This window comes from Phycodurus eques, chromosome 17, assembly GCF_024500275.1.
Source record: "Phycodurus eques isolate BA_2022a chromosome 17, UOR_Pequ_1.1, whole genome shotgun sequence".
Taxonomy (NCBI): Eukaryota; Metazoa; Chordata; class Actinopteri; order Syngnathiformes; family Syngnathidae; genus Phycodurus; species Phycodurus eques.
In genome coordinates, this window is record NC_084541.1 from 8443089 (window position 1) to 8460608 (window position 17520).

A 17520-nucleotide genomic window follows, 5' to 3' on the forward strand; every position below is an offset into this window, starting at 1 on the left:
GTGCATTAGCTAAGTAAGAAGTTTGTTACAAGTAGCAATTGGTACAAACTTTGCAATTCATCCATCCATGCATTGTCTGAGCCGCTTATCCTCACTAGGGTCGCGGGAGTGCTGGAGCCTATCCCAGCTATCATCGAGCAGGAGGCGGGGTACACCCAGAACTGGATGCCAGCCAATCGCAGGGCACATACAAACAAACAAACATTCACACCTACGGGCAATTTAGAGTCTTCAATCAACATACCATGCGTGTTTTTGGGATGTGGGAGGAAACCGGAGTGCCCGGAGAAAACCCACGCAGGCACTGGGAGAACATGCAAACTCCACACAGGCGGGGCCGGGGATTGAACCTCGATCCTCAGTACTGTGAGGCAGACGCTCTAACCGTGCCGCCGCTTTGCAATGCAGTTGCCCAGAATTTCAGATAAACATACTGTGTTTTGGGTATGGTGTTTAATTCTGCTTTGGGAGAGGTCTACATTCTATTGAGTGCCATTGTAGTTATCTTTGCATTGAGAGAATTTTGGATACAGATCTTTTATTCTATTAGATTGTGCAGGTGTCCCTAATGTTGTGGCCCTTATGTGAAACTGCTGAAAACAAGACTTCACTTCTGTTTTTAGCATATGATGAGTATGAAGTGTCTCCATACGAAGAATTGGAGTTCAGCCTGGTGAGAAGCATTGACATGTCACATATGGCGTCCATCATGGCAGGTACAGCCACAGATATGACACAATGAATGAATGAATTATTCAAGGTTATTTCCTTGTAGAAACGATACGCTTGTTTTCCCACCAGCTTCCTCTGTGTCTGTGGACGGTCACAATCAGTGTCTCAAGGCGGCCCAAGACTGTGGCCTGTATGAGAAATGCGGCTCCCTGCGTTCCGAGTACGTAGTGGCGTGCACCAAGCGAGCGGCAGCCTCTGACAACACTTGCAACCGTCAGAAGTGCCACCGAGCCCTGCGGCGTTTCCTGGAGCGTGTCCCAGAGGAGTACAGCTTCGCCTTGCTCTTCTGCCCTTGCTCCGACACCCTATGTGGGGAGCGCCGCAGGAAAACCATTGTACCGTCTTGTTCCTATGAGGAGAACACTAAGGGGGAGGATCGATTGGGCAAGCCCAACTGCCTCAACCTACAGAACTACTGCTCCAGGGACGAGCTGTGTAGGTGAGAAAGGTTGCATGTTCATTACAGAGCTGGACATTTTCTGAGGTGAATGTTATTGTCAGTCATGGGCAAAATGTGCAAACGAGGGAGAACAATGTATTTGTTTTAGAACATGTTCACCTTGTGCTTCAATTGTTCTGAATGCTTCTCTCCATATTACACAAATACAATAATGTTTTACATGTATTATTTTGTTTGTTTATACTACATAGACAGTGTATATACTGTATGAGTTCCCCATTAATTTTGCTTCTGCTCTGCATAACAACATAGGGATGTATGTAAAAAAACAAGAATGTATCTGTATGTATCTTAAATAGCTGTGACATTTTTTTTTACATTTAAAAATCCATGTTTCAAGTGAAGAACTCATTGCATTTGGGGATCATTTGAACACCTGCCTATTTGTGGTTCACCATTTGTAAAGTCACCTGTTCCCGTATTGGGGTTATTTTCTGTGGAACATGTTACTTTCGAGCTCTGTCTGTAATGCTAAACTAACACAAGATGGCAGCAAAGCCTTGGCTAATCGGAAAGTAGTAATTTGATGTCAAGGAAGTATGGTGAAGTGACCCACTGCTCAAAGATTTTCATCTTTGTATCCGGTCAGTCAGGGAGGATTTGAGTTTAGCCGGGGTTGTTAGCAGACGCTATGGAGAGTCTTTGCCGCCTGTGTACTTTTCTGTTTTGCTGAGTGACTTTTAAAAAGTTAAAGTCGACAAATTGCTTGAAAATTTATATTTTATGGGTTGCAAGCGGGGCCATACATGTCAGGGTCATTTTTTCCAAATCCAATAATCTGTATGCCATTTATTTTTAAAGGTAATGTTGTAAAAGGAGTTTGAAATGATATATTAAGATAAACCATTATAAACATTTTGGGGTAGTCAATTACTCTTATTTTTCCGCTATTCGTGATAAGGCTCGGTTCCTTTCCCGCGCAATCGACGTTTTTACTTTTTAATGGACTGCAACAATAGCAATGTGTGTGATGCAAAAACAAAAGCCTCCAAAAACTGTTATTTTACCCAATAACTTTACAGTTGGGTAGAGCAGCTCATTCCACAGAAGTCATACAGAAGACATCTGGTTGCGATACTTTGTGATTGTCTTGAACACATACAGCTGAATCAGTACAATTTACCTTTAAGGTACTTTTGAAATTCAGAATTTTTATTTATTTATTCATTTATTTATTTTTGTGTGTCAGATCCCGGTTTGCTGATTTCCAACACAACTGTCAGCCAGCTCCTCTGTCTGCCTCTGGCTGCATGCGAGAGAGCAGAGCTATGTGCCTCAAGGCCTACGCCGGACTTATAGGTGAGTAAACGAAAGCAGAGATGTTGAGGGATGGAATCGTTTTGTGGAAAAGGCAGAACACAGCGTGAAGGATTATTAGAAATCATCCGCAGGTGTCTTGCAGTGATATTTGGCTTTCATAATCCTTTTTCTCCCCAGAAAGCAACGCTTTACTAGTTTTGGAAACAGTCATTGCTTTTAGCAATATGTTGCATCTTTTGTCAGTGGTTTTGTTTGTCTGCAATAATTGGCTTTAACTCCCGAACAATTAAAAAAAAAAAACACATCAACCTTTAAATAATACTAAAGTACTTCATGAGTACTTTCCAGATACTGTACTGTTTCGCCATTACCATTATGTAACCCTTTATATAATATATAAATAGAATTGTAACAAACCACATTGACTCAGACAATATCAAAACCCCTGATGAGGGTTTTTAATTCTTTGTTTTGTTAAAATTTCCTAATCGGAAGACACAATCACGAAAAGTCATGTTTTCTCCATCTTCTGTATGGACAATTCTTCAATTCCGTTTCCAACCGTTTTGTTGCTGCCGCTTAGGGATTCCTGTACGCCAAATAATCTCACATTTATATTTCCACCAGCAGCTCATCAGATTGTCTTGTCCCCTCATTTTCCCTCTTACTGTATCTTTCAAAACATTTTTTTACCCTGTTGCAATACCACGAATATTGTCAGTAGTCTGCTTGGTCTCTTCAACAGAGGCACGGGGCATTAATAATCTTAGCAGACTTAAAACTGAAGTTTTTTGGCTTTTTCAGGCACCATTATGACTCCCAACTACGTGAGCAACAGCAGCACAGAGGTGTCCCAGTGGTGCACGTGTGACGGCAGCGGCAACGAATGGCAGGGCTGTCAACGCATCCTGCACATGTTCAAAAACAACATTTGTCTGCGTGAGTGTCATTTGGTAAACAGAACAATGAACCTCCTGATTGTGCTGTGATTACCATCATTTCAATTTAAATATTGCAATACATCTTCCACAAGGTCATAATAAAAGTTGTTTTTTTTCTTCGGCAATGGAGTAGATAAGCCCATGGAGGCACATATGCTGTGACATTTTTGGGCAACAGAATGCAAAGATTTTAAAAGCTCCTGCAATGCTCCTACTGGTATTTCAGAGTCTGCATAGCAAGTTTCAGCTTTGGTTTTGGCCTGGTTAGGGTTGGATGGATATGGCTGGTCTTGTATAGAGTACCTTAAGTGACACGAGTGAAAGTACAAGTATCTTAACAGAAACTAACTTCAGTACTGTCATGAGGACAGGACCCAAAATGCACGACTCCAATTCAAATGGACAGTTTCAAAAAGAGAAGTTTAATAAATGGGCAGAGGTTGGTACAGAAGCAGGCAATCCGAAAAGGCAACAGTATTCAAAAAACGTGAGGCAAAAAGGCAAGGTCAATAATCAGAACAGGGTCTAGGCTTACTATGAGTCGGTGACGTGGAAACAAGGAATGCTGGAATGTGACAAGGTACAACGAACTGCTGACCACAAAGAATGAGACACGATGTTCAATGCATGGGGTAATTAGGGTAAACGAGGCACAGGTGGGGAAGATGCTCTCAGGAGCAGGTGTGTACGAGACAGGGGGAAGACAACAACCATAACACACACCCATGAAAGTACCCACCCCTTAATGGCCGGCCCCGGAGCCCCAAGATGCGCAACAAGGAAGTCCCGGATGAGTGAGTCATCAACAATAAACCCAGATGGCACCCATGAACGTTCCTCAGGCCCGTAGCCCTCCAAGTCCACCAGATATTGAAACCCCCTTGTCAGTCGCTTCACCGACTGACAGCAACAGTCGCTTCCCCGTGAAGACGTGGCCCCTGTCCATAAAACGGGGGGTACGAGGGGGCCTGGAAGGCAGGACCAGAGGGGCTGACGTGAAATGCAGGGTGGACCCGCATCGGCCTTGAGAGCCTAAGCTTCATGGCGACAGGGTTGATGACCTTTGTGATGGGGAAGGGCCCAACGAACCTGGGAGCAAGCTTCCGGGACTCCACCCAGAGTGAAAGATGCTTGGTGGAGTGCCAAACTTGCTGACCCACTTTGTAGTTCTGGGTCGGTGTCCTCCTACTGTTAGCTGCGGTCTTGTAGGACCGTCCTTGGCGTAGCAGCATTTAGCGGGCTCGCTCCCAGGTCCTCCTGCAGCGTCTCACCAAGGTCAATGCAGATGGAACTGTGGATTCTGGGGCTGTGGCAGGAGATGGTTGGTAACCATGCACAATGTGAAAAGGCGATAGACCAGTGGATGTAGAGGGGAGAGAATTGTGAGAGAACTCGACCCAAACCAGCTTCTGAGTCCAGGATTGTGGCTCCTGTGACGAGCGACATTGGAGCCCAGTCTCCAGGTCCTGGTTCAGCCTTTCAGTTTGTCCATTGGTTTCAGGATGAAACCCAGAACACAGACTGACGGTAGCACCTATTAATTTGCAAAACTCCTTCCAAATTCGTGAAACAAATTGGGGGACCCTATCCGATACCACATTCTTGGGAAAATCATGAAACCTGAATACCTGGTTTATCATAACTCGGCAGTTTTTTAGCTGAGGGGAGTTTCGTCAGTGCAATGAAATGTGCCATCTTAGAGAACTTGTCAACAACTGTGAGAATGGTGGTATTTTCTTTAGAGGTCTGTAATCCTCTCGCAAAGTCTACGGAAATGTCTGACCAAGGACGTTGTGGTATTGGCACGAGTCGCAATTCCCCAGAAGGACGTTGACGAGAGGCCTTGTTAGCAGCGCATACCTGGTAAGGATTGACGTAATGGATAACATCTTGTCTAACATTAGGCCACCAAAAGCGTTGTTCGACCACAGATTACGTTTGACATACAGTCCTGTTAGTGTGAGCCCAGTGGATAACTCTACCCCTTAAGGTCGGGACCACATAAAGCCTTTTTTCAGGGGAATCTTCAGGACTAAGAGTGTTCTTCAGAGCCTCTTTTACCGCAGTTTCAATGTCCCAAACAAAACCAGAAATGAAACATGACTTGGGCAAAATGGTTTTAGGGTCGGACAAATAATTCTCTACGGAACTCAAAGGCGGTGGAGATGAGATGAAGAGGGTACCTGTTTGTCACAGTTATTTCATTGAGACCCCGGTAATCGATACAGGGTCTTGTCCTTCTTGTCCACAAAGAAAAATCTTGCTCCCGCAGGGGATGAAGATGGGCGAATGATCCCGACTGCCAGTGATTTTTCCACATACTCCTTCATGGCCTTGTGTTCCGGCCCTGAAAGAGAGAACAACCTCCCCCGTGGAGGTGTGGTTCCAGGCAGCAAGTCAACTGTACAGTCATAAGGTCTGTGGGGTGGAAGGGATTTGGCTTTGGACTTGGAAAAAACTTTAATGTCATGGTAACAGGTGGGCACTTTATACAAGTCAGGATTCCCAGATGGGGTCTGTGGAATATCATTTGAAACATAACCCTAAACATTACATGGAGGCTCTAAACAGTTCTGGGCACAATTGCTGCCCCATGACATAACATGCCCAGAGGACCAGTCAATGTGGGGGATATGTAATTTCAAACAAGGGTTCCCTATAATAAGGTCAAAATTTATAGCGTCAAAAACATGAAAACTAATGAGTGATCTTGCCCATAAAACTGCCGGTGGCGTCTTTCTTGAAAGGTTCTAAGGTGCCTATGTCTAACGAGGAGGGAGTTGAGTAAATTTGCGTCAAAACCAGAGTCAATACAGATGTATGAATCTCTTGATCTGGAGAGCATAGCGTTACTTTAGGAAGAGCATGGGTAGGATCTTCCTTAATGATATTAAGACTCACTGCTCCTGTGCCCTTGTTACCGGCACCGCCAACTTTGATGTGATAATTGCTCACGGAATGACCCAACTGCCCGCAGTAGAAGCACCGCCCTTCCCTCAGCCGGTGTTGACGTTCCTCAGGGGAGAGACGGAACCTGCCCAGTTGCATGGGTTCATCCGTGGTGACGCTAGCCAGTGGATTGAGACTGGCAACAGGGGATCTGCCTTGGTTTGGCTGGTCACCGAGGCTCGTCCTCCAAGTGCGCGGTGACGCATCCTTCCGCCAATCTCCGTCCAGCTCGCGATCCAAAAGCCTTTTGTCCATCATTATGGCGACAGCGATGAGAGTGTCCAAGTCGGTCGGCAGGTCTAGTGGGACCAAATGATCCTTGACGGAGAGTCGCGCCCTATTATTCCACTGACTCTCAGCTGCTATAATGCAAAACTCAATCGCGTAATCTGACACCCTGCGCTTGCCTTGTTGTAAGGTGACAAGGGAGCGAGCTGCCTCACGATCTGGTGTGGAATACTGAAAAACTTGCTTCATAGTCTTTACACAAGAAGCCCAAGAATGACACGCAGCAGAATTGCGACCCCATTCAGCAGTAGCCCACGCCTCCGCACAACCAGTCCGGTGGGAAATGACAAAAGCAATCTTTGCCCGCTTGGTGGGGAAGGCAGCTGCCTGCAGCTCAAAGTGGAGTTCGCACTGAGTGATGAACGGCTTAATATTCCCAGAATCTCCAGAGAACCTCTCCGGTCGAGAGAGCTGTGGGCAGACAGCAGCGGAGGTGACAGGTGGCAGCATGGTGACTGCTTCACATGGAAACGGTGGTACAGTGGCAGCATCGGATGCTGTGCCAGCTGGTTCCTTCTTCTGAACCATATTCATTAGAACTTCAAACTGTGTCCTGATACTCTGACAGTCCCTTTAGATGAAGGTGGAGGGCAGCAAGCTGCTCATCCTGCTTCGAGATGCGTTGAACCTGTGCTTGAAGGGCTTTGCGCACCGGGTCTGAGTCTGCTGGGTCCATGTTATGGCCAGTTCTTTCTGTCATGAAAGGTACAAAGGACAGGACCCAAAATGCACGACTCCAATTCAAATGGACGGTTTCAAAAAGAGAGGTTTAATAAACGGTAGAGGTCATTACACAGGCAGGCAATCCGAAAAGGCAACAGTATCCAAAAAATGTGAGGCAAAAAGGCAAGGTCAGTAATCAAAACAGGGTCTAGGCTTACCATGAGTCGTTGACGTGGACACAAGGAATGCTGGAACGTGACAACAAGGTACAACGAACTGGCGACCAGAAAGAATGAGACACGAGGTTGAATGCATAGGGAAATTAGGGTAAACGAGACACAGGTGGGGAAGATGCTCTCAGGAGCAGGTGTGTATGAGACAGGGGGAAGACAACAACCATAACACACATCCACACACACACACACACACACACACACACACACACGTTAGTGGAACACACTGGAGTAGGGGCCAGCTGAAGCACCCAGGCAGCAGTTTGGGGTATCAATGTCTTGCTCAAGGACACCACAGCCATGAGTCTGGGGGATGTTGGCAGATGGTCCGGTCGGGGACCTGAACCTAGGTCCCCCACGGTTGTAGGCGATGATCTTAACCCGTGGGCCATGGCTGCATGGACTAATGAAGATGGTTAACAAAAATGTATCGTAAAAGTATACATTTGGTTTCAGGAGTAAGAAATTTACAGTTGATAGTGAACGTGTATAAATTCTACTTATGTTCAGTAAGAAAGTATTTGTATTCCCTTACATTATAAAACTGGTTAAAGGTGTTAGTAGTGGGGGGTTAAGGTTGGGCCGGTGTTGAGGAATTATGCTTGAGGATAAGAAAGTTCTGGTTTGGGGGGTTCAGGTTCGGTTTCGGGTTGGGGCATTAAGGGTAGATAATGGGTTGGCTGGAGTTAAGGTTAGGGGTTAGGGTTAGAGTTGCGGGGTTATGGTATGAAGCTATCTGGTCTTGATGTGTGAATTGGCATTTATTTATTCCGTAGTTACAACAATTTTTATTTAGTCATAATCATTAGTGCATTGCAAATCGTGCATAAAATGGAGTAGGTTTGCTTCTGAAAAGTAAAGAAGCAAGAAAAAGTGCCTGAGTCAAATCACAGTTTAATAACCCTCACAGTGCAGTCACCACATGTATTCAATATAGGACGAAGTACAGAAGTCAAAATGACTGAATAGTGATGATGAAAAATTAACCATGCAGAGACCCCCTGTTGACTCTGCCTCAGGTGCTGCCATCAGCTCCATGGGAGTTTCCGTGGCGCCCCCTGCTGAGACCAGCCCCGTTCCAGCTCCCGAGCCCTCCCCGAGAGTCCACAGCGTCAACTCTCTTCCGGAATTTACCACCGTAAGTAAGCCCTCTCGGTGCATGATCACACCCTCGCCGCATGAGATTTGAACCCATACTACAACCTCGATGGAAGACTAACCAAAACTAAAATGGCACCAGCAGGGACTGCAGCAGTGATTTGGGGCGAGCATCCTCAGATTAGTGGAAGGCCTGCCTTTTGTGCTCACGGATTAGCTGAAGATGTTTGAAACATGCCGGCGCGGTGTACGACTGTTTAGCATATCTGCCTCACAGTTCTGGGGACAGGGGTTCAAATCCCGGCCGCGCCTGTGTGGAGTTTGCATGTTCTCCCCGTGCCTGGCTGGGTTTTCTCCAGGCTCTCCGGTTTCCTCCCACATCCCAAAAACATGCGTGTTAGGTTGATTGAAGACTTTAAATTGCCCGTAGGTGTGAATGTGAGTGTGAATGGTTGTATGTTTCTATGTGCCCTGCGATTGGCTGGCGACCGGTTCAGGGTGTACCCTGCCCGAAGATAGTTGGAATAGGTTCCAGCAGCCCGCGACCCTAGTAAGGATAAGCGGTAAAGAAAATGTTGTTTGCAACATTGGGCTCAGCCCTCAACTTTTAATATTCATATATGCACACCCCTTCACTTTATATTCTCTTTCTTTTCTCATAATCCTACCACAACACCCCACTGCTGCAAAACCTGTCACTGGTGGGCTGCATTCAAGATTCATACGCATAGTTTATCTAACAATAAACCCCTTTCGAGTTCTTTTATTTTTATTTGACATTGTGAGATATGGTGTAGAAAATGGATGGATGGAAGTTTCGGTGAGGTCAATATCTTGGGAAGTGAGTGATAGTGTGTTTGATCTGTGAGCATGTCCAGCATCACTGATAATTGTTGTCTATGGTCAGTGAGGTGCAATGACAGCCATATGTGCTAACCATATGAATGTGTGCATGCATCAATTCACATAATTAACCATTAGCAAAGGAAAGTGCACATAGTCAGTCTTGAGGCTCACGAAAGTGTCATGACATAGGTCGACAGCTGGGTGAGTGACTCTCCATGGTGACAGCTGTTTCCTGCTCACATCACAGAGCAGCAAATGTGTTGACAGTGTACACACTGTAGGTTTCATCCCCTCCAGCTGCAAACAGAACCTATTAAGTGGAGTGCCCAATAGGACTTATGAAAGGAAACGACAACCATTTCTTTGCATTTTGTACATTTACTTTTATGAAATATATTTTGGTGGAGTGTATGCTCTTGGGTGGCACGGTGGTCGACTGGTTTGAGCGTCTGCCTCACAGTTCTACAGAATTAAGCGATCGCATTGGAAACCATCTTCAGTGGGAGTCAGCACACACCTGAATTATGGCAAAATACTTCAACCTTGGTATCATCGGACCATAAAAGAAATTCCTGGAAATGTATTAATTATAATGTTATGGTCAAATTCTTTTACATCACAAAAACCTGGCATTTGAACAGGGGTGTGCAGACATTTTATATTCACAGTATTTAGTGAACTGTAATGGTAATATATGGAAAAGGCAACAAATGTATGAACAAATATATCTACTTATAACATTACAAATAAAATGTTTACAATTATATATAATTGTAATTAAACAAAGGGCAAAAAAAAAGCCATGTAACATAGTCTGTTAATGGTAAAGTAATTCAGTAAATGCTTTTTGAGATAAATCATTTGTGATGAAAATATTGTGGGGAAAACTGATAATTCAGTTATAAACGGTATCAAAATAACTCATTGGACATCTTTTTGGCACACTTACAGTACGTACAATTACATGTGCCAGCAACACTGATAAGGTCTCTAAAGTGTGGTGCTGCACACAGAGCAGTTTGTTTATTGGCCGACATCAAATCATGTCTTTTGTTCAACAATACAAAACAATCAAAGCTTTTCTTCATGAAATATACAGTGACATGCCAAGAAGAGAGAACACAAACAATTATTTTAAGCACTACACCATGCATGGATGTTTTTCCATAATATTTGCTTCTGATCAGCCAACAACACGTTACCTAACGTCTAACAATATAAGTGCGGCATCAACCGGTTGTTGTTCCACCTCAGCAACACCCAGATGGAAAAATTGTGTTTTCAGGTTGTTCACTCGTCCATTCCATTTTTATGATTGCAGTCTCAGTATTCCTGAGGGCCAATTTCTTCACATTTGATATAAAATGTTCATTTGGGGCCAAGGATGAGCTGATTGTTTCCTGCTGTCAAGGTCAATGTGTCTTTGCACTTTTTATTTTTATTTTTTTCTTTCACCTTTATCTATAAAATCCTTTGACTTCAGGGAATTCCTGAAGGAAGGATATTATTTGAGTGAAAACCCATCCAATCAAAAATGTTTGTTGTTGTATATCTCCAGTTTGTAATTATTATTATTATTATTTTTATCTTGAAATCAAAAAGTATTATTATTATTATTATTATTATTATTATTATGTGCTTCTTAGATTAACTGTAAATTGTCCATAGGTGTGAATGTGAGTCTGAATGGTTGTCTACGTGCCCTGCGATTGGCTGGCTACCAGTCCAGGGTGTTACCTGCCTCTTGCCAGCTGGGACAAGCAGTGTAGAAAATAAAAAAAGGACACTTCATTTTGTTACATTGAAGAAATCATATATTTTTTGTTATTTTGCCAATAAAAAATCTGACGCAAAAATGGATATACATGCCTTTCAGTGGACTGCAACAATATGTGAACCTGAACAAACAGAGAGCACTTAAACTGGTCTGGTTTCCTTCACGTCATTCCTCTTATAATTTCACATTTATATCCATTTACAGATTGAGACCAGTGAAGAAGTGGAGCAGGAGGAGGTTAAGAGTGAGGAATTCAACATGATCCCGCCATATTCTGAGAAAGATTCCAACACTGAGTCAAGGGCCACAGAGAGGCAGCGAGGGACAGCCACCTCACTGGCGCCAGTCTTTCCACTACTGCTGTTGTCTGTACTCATCCTTGACTGGGACTGTTAGAGCAACTAAAACTTCCATCTTCTGCTCATTTTTCTGCCATTTCCACATTCAAACACATGCCCACTCCCTGAGAAAAGTTGCCAGAATAAACTGCAAAGGCTTTCATTGAAAAACAAAAGTACTCTACTCCTTAAGAGTTAAAAGATATCTGGGGTGCAGCAATATCTGTGTCTTAGCTCCGGAGCAGATAGCAGTGCATGGCATAACTCAGAAGTGCTGCCTGGGCAAACAGTCCATCCAGAGCCGGCTTCACACTCAAAAGTACATCCCCTCTTTTAACAAGAAGCACATTGCCAAAGGCCACACTCACTGTACGTGCTCTCCAAGACAAAACCGCAGAAGCAACGTGCTCTAGTGCATCCGAGACAGAGTATGACTTCTGATTTCTTTTTCGTGACTCATAACACATTTGTTACTCGCTTGCCCCATTGGCTTTTGCTCTGTCCCCATTGCACGATGCTCTCAGTGAGTTAGTTCACTTTACTGGTTAATCTGAAGACTGCAACTCTGCTAAATCAAAACACGGTACTGACTTGACTCGAAACTCCAACTGAGCAAATGTGACACTTAAAATTAATCTTGCTTTTGCACTGCTATTTGATTAAATGTACATTTTGCAGTGGCCATAGAATTGTGGTTGTTATTTATCTAGGTTAATGGCTGAAAGATCCAAGCAGCATTATATGGTGCAGCACACATTTGACTTTTACAACTTAACGTTTTTCAACACAGTCTGTTCCAGCAGCCTGCTTGACCTTGAAGATTCGGAATGTATTTCCCCTATATTGGAAGTAATCAACATTTCCCCCATCATAAAACCTTTAAATTCTGCACTAACACATGCTTTAGTAGTAGTTTAAATATTTAATCTTGTCATATGAAAACAAAAATAAGTCATACAGGATGTTCAAAGTTAGGGCGCACTCCCACTGGGACAGTTCTATTGTGCTAGCTCGTCTCCGCCATCCCTAACTTGCCTCATAATACAAAACAGCTGGAGTGCAACCTTCTTGTCTTTGACAATTGTTTCGAGTTGCTCCTTATTTCTGTCATGCGAGCTGGTAGTTATCATTGTTAATAACTATTGCGGGTCACAATGATGATTAGTCGTCTCTTTCAGCTGATTGTGGGGAAGAGCCATAGTACACCCTGGACTGGTCACCAATCATTTACAGGGCACATTTGGATAAACAAGCATTTACATTCACATTAATACCCAGGCGCAGGTTAGAGTCCCCAGTTAGGATAACATGCATGTTTTTGGAATATGGGAAGAAGCCATGCAAGCACGGGGAGAAGAGCAGCAAACAACAGCAAACTGCATGTATTGCATACTTGTAGCCAAACTTTGATGAGTACAGTTGCTGCTTTTTAAGTTGTATTCATTTTATGCGTCTTATCACCTCTACTACCCTTGTGAAAGAGTAGACATACAAGGTAAATGTCTCAAACCATCATACCAGGTTTTTGTTAAATTTTTGTTCCTATATTTTCCTTCACATTTTAGGGCAAATTATTCATCCACTATTTAGGTTCCAAGGTCCACTACATGTCTTTCTACCTTAAAATAAAATTTTGTTCCATTGACAGGTGACTTTTGAATCTGGGGAACATGCGTGTATATGTATGGCCCTGGAAAAGGTAAATTAACCTCACAGTCCAATAATTAGCCCTATGGGGTACTTTAGAGTAGATGAAGGCTCATAAATGGACTCTTATTCCTCAGCGTGAAGATAACAACACGTTAAGTGCTGCCCGTGAGTGGCGGAAAATGAAATGGCGCTGACAAAAGCAAGGAGACTGTAGTCAAGTCGGTACCATGCCGTGGCTTTCATGCACAAGGGATATTAGGACTTTACAACATTTGGCTCCTCTCACAGTGAGCACCTCCAATCACTTAGAATTATTCCGAGCAGGATGAGTAATGAGAGACGGCAACGGTAATGAGATAAACCTCGATGGGAAAAATGAGGAGGGAAAAAAAGCGACTTAAAGCAATTATGGCACAATTCCAAGAAGTCAACATGTAGGGAAATGTGGAGGACGGCTAAGGGGAGGAAATAGGCAATTTACAGCTGTCATAGCCTCTCACCTTTTTTCTTTTTTTTTTTAAATTCTGAGAAGATGTGTTTTAGTGGCACTTCCCCGTCATGTGCAGATGTTGCGAGATTAAGATATGGAGATAGGCACGGAGACTGGAGTCTGGAAAGGCTGCTGGCTGCTCCGCTCATTGAGCAGCACATCGAGCCATTCTCTCTGCCTGGAAAAACGCTTGCTGATGTTAATGATTTTTTTCCTATGGCTCATTTTCTTGGGAAATTACACTGTTGCAGGGTTGTAGGTAAAGACAAGCATATGGGTTTTTTAACCATTATTTTGAGCAAACATAATGGCTTTCTTTGCAAAAAGGAGCTTTAGTGTAATTGGCTTTGTAAGGAAAACATACAAACACTGAGTATTATGAGGCATCATATTTGATTGTTACCATCGTAATGATGAGATTTCAATGAGCACTTAAACAGGATGGACCTTTTCCAAAGATGTATCATAAAAATAGGTACATTAAAAAAAAGAGTTTGCTTGTTGTAAATGTCACAGGAGGAGCACTGCTATACATTCTCATTCACTGTAAATAGGATTGTATGTAATCACACGAGGAGGCCGCATGGCCCAACTCTTACATCACTTGTTTCCATTGGGAGATTGTATCACTTTGAAGAGTTAATGAGGAGGAGGGGCCATTAGGAGGGGCCAGTCTGCAGTTTGACCATCCTCTTGTTAAAATTGAGGCAAAGGGAAGCTAACAGGCAGGAGGAAAAAAACATCAGATAGCAAACTGGTCTGAAAATATATAATCTGGACACATGGAGAATGAAAAATTATGCTTCAGAAAAACACTTTGCCGTTTCAGTGTTGTAGCATTTATGCTGCTAATTTGCCGTTCTGTGGCGCTGGCCTTAATGACTGAACATGCGTTTTTATGTATTCAAAATGTGTGTTTATATTTGTAAACTATGTAAAAAAAAAATATATCATTTTACCATACAGTAGCTTGCATTTTTGATGTATTAATGACTTTAAATGCATTATTATCTGCAAATCCTTTTCAATTGTATCTTTAAGATCCTCCTGCAAAATTATGTATAGAAATGTGTTTCATGTGTTTAATAAACAACATATCAATCATGCCAAAAAATGTGACTATAAAGTGTCAAAGAAAAAAGAAACAAGTGTCATTTTTGTGACATAACAGAACCGTGTGCCAGTTTGTTAAAAGACGAATAAAAGCCACATATTCGATATCCAATAGGACATTATTGGATGGAAATGAAATGAGTGCTGTGTGTTGCCTATGTCTTTTTGAATGACATTTTATTTTATCAACAGCAAATACTGATGGAAGTGTCACGAACAAGCTTATCATCAATGGCATAAACGGGCTGAACTGGGCAAATATTGACACAAAATATTCTTGAATTTAAGGGTAATTGAAGCTTATGGTCTACATAGCAAAGTTACACAATGAGGTAATGATATTGTAATTATATACCTTTAAACTGAAACTCATATTTTATACAAATGTATTAAACACATAGGAAAATACTTCTCAAAAGCCCAATTTCTACCTAATTTCCATATTAAACAATTTATGATTTTTTTAATTATTATTATTATGTAACGCTCTCATTTGTCAACATGGTGAATTGTGTTTTTTTTGTGAGTTGTAAGCTACATTCATCAAAACTATGAAAATAAAATTCTGAAACATTTCACTCTGTGTAATCCATCTATATTATATATGAGTTTGAATCTTTGAATTGAACTACTGAAATAAATTATGTTTTCCACAATATTCAAATTTATTGACATGCACCTTTAAACAGAATAAAGTCTACATTTTGGAATGTTCTTACATATATATATTTTTTTGTTTCGTTTTGTTTTGTTTTGTTTTTGTTTTTGTTTTTTTTGTTTTCTGTTTTTTTGTCTTGTTCGGCTGTTAGGTCAAGCAGAATGGCAAATCTGTATCCCTTTCATACCGGAACAGTTTTACTGTGTCTCAGTGGAGTTTTTCACCTTCGGCTGTGGTATTATAATTGATGTTTATTGAAAATAAGACTTGATCAGTCGAACAGAACAAAGTTTCTAGAAGGGAGAGTGAAACAAAGACAAAAGACAAAGCACTAATTCTAAACAGGATGAGAGAAGTAAATCATTACTTTATCTACAACAATGAAACATTAAATATGAGTGTTGCATGGGGCTGTAGTGCTAGACCCTGTGAGGGAAGGACAGGACAAGATAGAACAGGACAAGGACAGTAGAAGAAGCATGCAGGACAAGGGTCGTGAACCCGACTGTACAACTGAAATGTGGTGGCATTAATTATGTGAATTATAAAAGTCTATAAGTGAGGGGATACACACACAATTTGCCAGTTCATGATTTTTTTGTCGCAGTAAGTGCATGACCCCACACCCAGTGAAAGAGTCCTAGGGGTGTGTGTCTGCGGATACATGCAAGTGAATTGATACCGTTTTACATGCACAAAGACTGACAGAAGTGTCCTGTAATTGCTGTGGCCGCACCGCGGCGGCTGAGGACCCCACCCAATCAATCGAGGGGCGGGTCAGGCCCAGGGGTTCACCCGAGAGCAGCCCGGCAGACGGGACACATCCCACACCGAGGGACCCAGGGCAGTCCGCCGGCCTCACCGAGGCGCCCCAACAACTGGCCACCCGGTGGAGGCCGCAGGGACTCAATGCCACCCCCCACAGATGTGTGGAAACCCGATCCGACACCCACACCCTCCCGATCCCATACCAGTCCCCCAGGAAACCTTTGATATGTGTATGTGCAGCGGGACGCAAGGAACGGAGAGAAGAGGAGGAAGCAGGCCCAAGGAGCGACAGGGGGGCCCCACCGCCCCCACCAGCAGCCAGGCACCGCTCCAGCACCCACATAACATGGGCGAGTCACCATCACACCTCCACTACTCCCCAGGAGGTCGCCCCAGTGGTTCCCCTCCACCCCTGAGATCAGGAAGGAGTGAAAAAAAAGTACCGCCCCCACATATTCCGCAACAGCAAACACAGGGACAAGAGGAGAAGATCCCCACAGCATACATGTGTCTTTTCACCATGCAAACCGATCTAAAATGTGTGAAAATAAAAGAGGAAAAAGAAAAAGAAATGAATAGATTATTAATAAAACAACAACAACCTCGACAAGAAAGAATATAGAATTCCATTGTTTACTTCATGAAAATAGTCTTGCTATTGTCAAATGTCAAATGGCACCCTACTCAGGCAAAGGAATCAAGAGTCTAGATTTAGCATGTTGAGGAAAGGTGACCAGCTATCTATGTATATGTGTAATTGATTTTTTCGTTCTGCTGATATTTTTTCTAACGCAATATATTCTATGATGAGATTTAGCCACTGATTGATGTTAATAGCTTTTTTTGTTTTTCCAGTTTAATAGAATTGTTTTCTTCGCGGTAGCTAACGCAACAAGTAATAATTGTGAATATTTATTAGGGAGGTCAATTATGCCTAAATCGCCAAGTATGCACAATCTTGGGGAAAGTGGAATCCTGCAGTTTAAAATATACGAGAGTTTTTGTATAACCGAAGACCAAAAGCATTGAATTGGTGTACATTCCCATACAGAATGAAATCTAGGGGAGGTTGGCGGATGGCCCAGTCAGGGTCTTGAACCTAGGACCCTCACGGTGGCCAGCCACGATCTTAATCATTGGGCCACGGCTGCCCTGATGGATGGATGGAGAGATGGAGAGATGGAGAGATGGAGATATGGAGAGATGCAGAGAATCCCATTTTATGCAGTACTTAGTAAAGTGTGTTCTATGGAGCA

The 17520-nt window shown here is 42.9% G+C and overlaps 1 protein-coding gene across 1 annotated transcript in view; it reads left to right on the top strand.

Moving 5' to 3' along the window:
• LOC133415975 (GDNF family receptor alpha-4-like) overlaps positions 1-15416 on the top strand; it is a 46632-nt gene extending 31216 nt beyond the window's left edge. Inside the window, exons 3-8 of the mRNA XM_061702541.1 lie at positions 624-716; positions 802-1171; positions 2382-2491; positions 3257-3391; positions 8546-8664; positions 11452-15416. Coding sequence (XP_061558525.1) covers positions 624-716; positions 802-1171; positions 2382-2491; positions 3257-3391; positions 8546-8664; positions 11452-11643 — 1019 coding nt within the window. The 3' untranslated portion in view covers positions 11644-15416. The remainder of the gene's footprint in view (positions 1-623; positions 717-801; positions 1172-2381; positions 2492-3256; positions 3392-8545; positions 8665-11451) is intronic.
• The last annotated feature ends 2104 nt before the right edge of the window (positions 15417-17520 follow it).